This window comes from Cherax quadricarinatus, chromosome 88, assembly GCF_038502225.1.
Source record: "Cherax quadricarinatus isolate ZL_2023a chromosome 88, ASM3850222v1, whole genome shotgun sequence".
Lineage (NCBI taxonomy): Eukaryota > Metazoa > Arthropoda > Malacostraca > Decapoda > Parastacidae > Cherax > Cherax quadricarinatus.
This window is the reverse complement of record NC_091379.1, coordinates 1199164-1203659: the sequence shown is the minus strand read 5'-3', so window position 1 is coordinate 1203659 and position 4496 is coordinate 1199164. Positions and strand designations below refer to the sequence as shown.

The window sequence follows — 4496 nt, the reverse complement described above, 5'->3', positions numbered from 1 at the left end:
GCCCCAAAGTTTTGACAGTTGTACAGTTTCTGTGCATGGTAGCTTACCCAGTTTCTGTGCATAGCAGCCTACCACCCAGTGTCTCTGTACATGGCAGCCTACCACCCAGTGTCTTTGTGCATGGCAGCCTACCACCCAGTGTCTGTGCATGGCAGCCAACCACCCAGTGTCTCTGCATGGCAGCCAACCACCCAGTGTCTGTGCATGGCAACCTACGACCCAGTGTTTCTGTGCATGGCAGCCAACCACCCAGTGTTTCTGTGCATGGCAGCCTACCACCCAGTGTTTCTGTGCATGGCAGCCTACCACCCAATGTTTCTGTGCATGGCAGCCTACCACCCAGTGTCTCTGTGCATGGCAGCCTACCACCCAGTGTCTCTGTGCATGGCAGCCTACCACCCAGTGTCTCTGTGCATGGCAGCCTACCACCCAGTGTCTCTGTGCATGGCAGCCTACCACCCAGTGTCTCTGTGCATGGCAGCCTACCACCCAGTGTCTCTGTGCATGGCAGCCTACCACCCAGTGTTTCTGCGCATGGCAGCCTACCACCCAGTGTTTCTGTGCATGGCAGCCTACCACCCAGTGTCTCTGTGCATGGCAGCCTACCACCCAGTGTTTCTGTGCATGGCAGCCTACCACCCAGTGTCTTTGTGCATGGCAGCCTACCACCCAGTGTCTTTGTGCATGGCAGCCTACCACCCAGTTTCTGTGCATGGCAGCCTACCCAGTTTCTGTACCGTTTCAAGTACGAAGTGAAGTTTACAGTCCCTGACCTTTTGTTTAATAATAATAATATCTTTATTTACTACCAGTACATGTACAAGGTATACAGTCCATAGCTGACATCAATGACATACTACTATATAGAAAGCCGCTTGTTATTACCTGGAATTTACCTGGAGAGGGTTTCGGGAGGTCAAGATTAAGTCAGTTTTGTCCCAGGATGCGACCCACACCGTCCACTAGCACCCAGGTACCCATTTTACTGATGGGTGAACATTGGCAACCAGTGTAAAGAAAACACGTCCAGCGTTTCCAACCCTTCGCCGGGAATCGAACCCGGACCCTCACCGTGTGAAGCGAGAGCTTTTCCCACCAGGTCACGGGGCGAAAAGTCGTCATTGAAGTTCCCATGTATAAAACGTCTCCACTCGCACCACTTTGGAACCTTTAGTAAGTTTATATAGGTAGATACATATAGTTACATAAATTACCATACATAGCAATATATGTGTAGATTACCTAGGATTGGCCCCCAAAAAAGTCAAAGTGACTTATTTCCATTTAGAACCGACGAGGATTAAGGATTTTATTTATTTGCATAGTTTATAATTTGTAATTACAATTTTAATTTGTTAAGTACAAAGAAAGTCACTATCATGCCGGGGCATTTTGGGCAAGGTTACATGTATGGTGTTAGGTGTCTAAGGTAAGGATAGTTATAATGAAGTGTTAGTGGTTAAAGTGGTTCACAACTGAAGTACCCAGGGTCGAACCTGGGACGAGTGGAAGTAATGAACATGTTTCATTACACCTGTTGACCCAAGTTCACCTACCAGTAATTAGGTACCTGGGTGTTAGGTGACTGTACTGGGCCTCATTCAGTGTACTAATGCCACAAAGGGTCATTATCAGATCACACGGGTTAGTTTAGTTTAATATCGTTATTAAGCACACAGCAATGTTATATAGCAATAATAATAGCCAGTTCATATATTACAATTACTTCAATATGGAGATACAAGACACCTCCCCCCCCCCTTTCCCCCCAAAAAAAAAAATCTACCTGGGTTACTGACCTGACCTGTAAACTCTCAGTTTTTCCAACCATAACATTAAATTATCCAGTTGTACAATACACCGAGTGTTAAACCCGTATGAATAATATACTTAGCCGCTCAGGAGGCATAAAAAAAATTTACGTACAACATACCCTATGAAAGTCGAAGTCCCTAATGATGGGGTACTTGGGGCAGGTACCCGCACGGGCCACACCCACCATGGCAGCTACCACCAGCAGTAACATTCTCATCCTGACAGATATGAACCACAGAGTGAGGAATAAGAACAGCAGACGAGGCAGCAGTGGTTAAAACAACCTCCTCCTCCCTCAGTGTTCACACACACACTGATCTTCATGCCTTCTCACTTCCTCCTCCTCTGCCTCGAGCCACAAATTTCTATATATTCAGGTCCTGGTTTCTCGAAGGTTCATTTTTTTTGGGTGGGGGGGGGGGAGGGTGTTTCACCTGTGTTGAGAACCCATGTATGATAGCTGCCTGTCCTACTCTACACACGGAAATGAGAGTAAAATAGCGATATTGTAATCTCTGTAATCCCCGTAATCTCTAACACCTAGGAAATGGGAATTAATCCAGGGGTATTATAGCTCAGATATCTCGGATCAAGAGCTCTTCCCCGGCATCCCCTCAAGGAAGGTTCCTTGATGTTGGTGAGGGGCTCTTGATTTAGGGAATTGGATCTGTGCTCCAGTTCCTCGAATTAAGCCTGAATGCCTTCCACATATCCCCCCCCCAGGCGCTGTATAATCCTCCGGGTTTAGCGCTTCCCCCTTGATTATAATAATAATAATCTTCCCCGGCATCAAGACACCCTCATTGTTGTCAAGAATACAGAAGAGATATAAAATACTTTTTTATATTCGTATCTGGCTTTATAGAGGATACCAAGTTCCTAGCTAGTGTTAATTAAATTATTATAATTAAATTATTTTTATTATTATTTCACACTTGGGGTGTTGTAGGTATGAGCCAGACTGTTACACTGTACATCAGGCCCATACTGGAGTACGCAGCACCAGTAGGGAGCCCACACCTGGTCAAACATGTTAAGATTATTATTATAATCAAGGGGGAAGCTCTAAACCCGGAGGATTATACAGCGCCTGGGGGGGGGATGTGGAAGGCATTTAGGCTTAATTCGGGGAACTGGAGCACAGATCCAATTCCCTAAATCAAGAGCCCCTCACCAACATCAAGGAACCTTCCTTGAGGGGCAAACACGTTAAGAAATTAGAGAAAGTGCAAAGGTTTGCAACAAGATTAGTTCCGGAACTAAGAGGTGTGTCTTATGAGGAAAGGTTAAGAACTCAACCTGATGGGATAGGGGAGACATGATAACGACATATAAAATACTGAGAGGAATTGACAAAGTGGATAGTAACAATGTTTCAAAGATGGGAAGTAGGAATAAGAGGGCAGAACTGTTAGTTGTAAACTCAGATGAGTTAGCGGGATGTTAGGAAGTATTTCTTCAGTCTTAGAGTTGTCAGGAAGTGGAACAATCTGGAGAATGATGTAGTGGACGCAGGATCCATACATACCTGGAGTTTACCTGGAGAGAGTTTCGGGGGTCAACGCCCCCGCGGCCCGGTCTGTGACCAGGCCTCCTGGTGGATCAGCGCCTGAGTACGAACAGCCCGGCTGATCAGGAAAGGTGCTTGTCCAGTGCCAGCTGAACAGTCTCGGGCCCCTTGTAGTCACCCCTGCTTTTCAATGGTGTGTCTGCCTAAGTCTTTTGCTTTCGTAGTGAGTGATTTTCGTGTGCAAGTTTGGTACTAGATTTTCCAGGTGTATATAATCATGTATCTCTCCCTCCTGCGTTCCAGCGAATACAGGTTTAGGCTCCCAGTAACATCTCCGTTATGCGCGCCGTGAAAGTTCTCTGTACATTTTCTAGGTCGGCTGAAAGGTGCTGTTGTGCAGCAATATTCCAGCCTAGATCAAGTGACCTGAAGAGTGTCATCATGGGCTTGGCCTCCCTAGTTTTGAAGGTTCTCATTATCCATCCTGTCATTTTTCTAGCAGATGCGATTGATACAATGTTATGGTCCTTGAAGGTGAGATCCTCCGACATAATCACTCCTAGGTCTTTAAGAAGAGGAACGATAAAGGCTCTTGTAGTCAAAGTGGACCTAATAGCTACCAGCAAAGCGGGGACAAGAGCTGTGACTCGACCCCTGCAACCACATATAGATAAGTACACTATTAATTTAATACAATACCTACTTCATTATATAAGTATTAATTCTGGTTATCATAAACAAAGATTACTTTCAATATATTTAAAAAATCTGGGTGGCAAGCCTTGTTGTTGCAAGGTGCAACACAAGTGTTCCACTCACTAGTTTTTCCGTTCTAATTCTCACAGGAGACATCATTCTCACATAAATAACTGGAGTACTCATCTCTACATTATTCATGGGACGCTAAGCCCGTAGGGGTCACGCAGCGCCTGGGGTATGGGAGGCAATCACGTTTGATCCCTGAAATGGGAGTTGTATTTTATTATAATTATACATGTACTTGTAGAAATCATCATCATCATCATAACTAAGCGTTAAACCCATCAGGGTCAGACATAATTGATCCAATTTCTTGATGAACGATCCCTTTCCAATGGAAATAAACCATTGACTTTTTCAATTCAATTCAATTCAAAGCTTATTCTCTATAAGGATTACAATGCTGAGTTTA

The 4496-nt window shown here is 44.9% G+C and overlaps 1 protein-coding gene across 3 annotated transcripts in view; it reads right to left on the bottom strand.

The window, feature by feature from the left end:
* Nucleotides 1–2142, bottom strand: part of LOC128698570 (apolipoprotein D) — a 53817-nt gene extending 51675 nt beyond the window's left edge. For 2 of the 3 annotated variants that reach the window (XR_011394489.1, XM_070103812.1), the window contains exon 1: nucleotides 1934–2142. Coding sequence is in view for 2 of the 3 variants with exons in the window: in XM_070103812.1 (XP_069959913.1) it covers nucleotides 1934–2032 (99 nt within the window). In the remaining variant the exon portion in view is untranslated. The remainder of the gene's footprint in view (nucleotides 1–1933) is intronic. The other variant, XM_070103813.1, reaches the window with a different exon arrangement.
* Between the last annotated feature and the right edge of the window lie 2354 nt (nucleotides 2143–4496).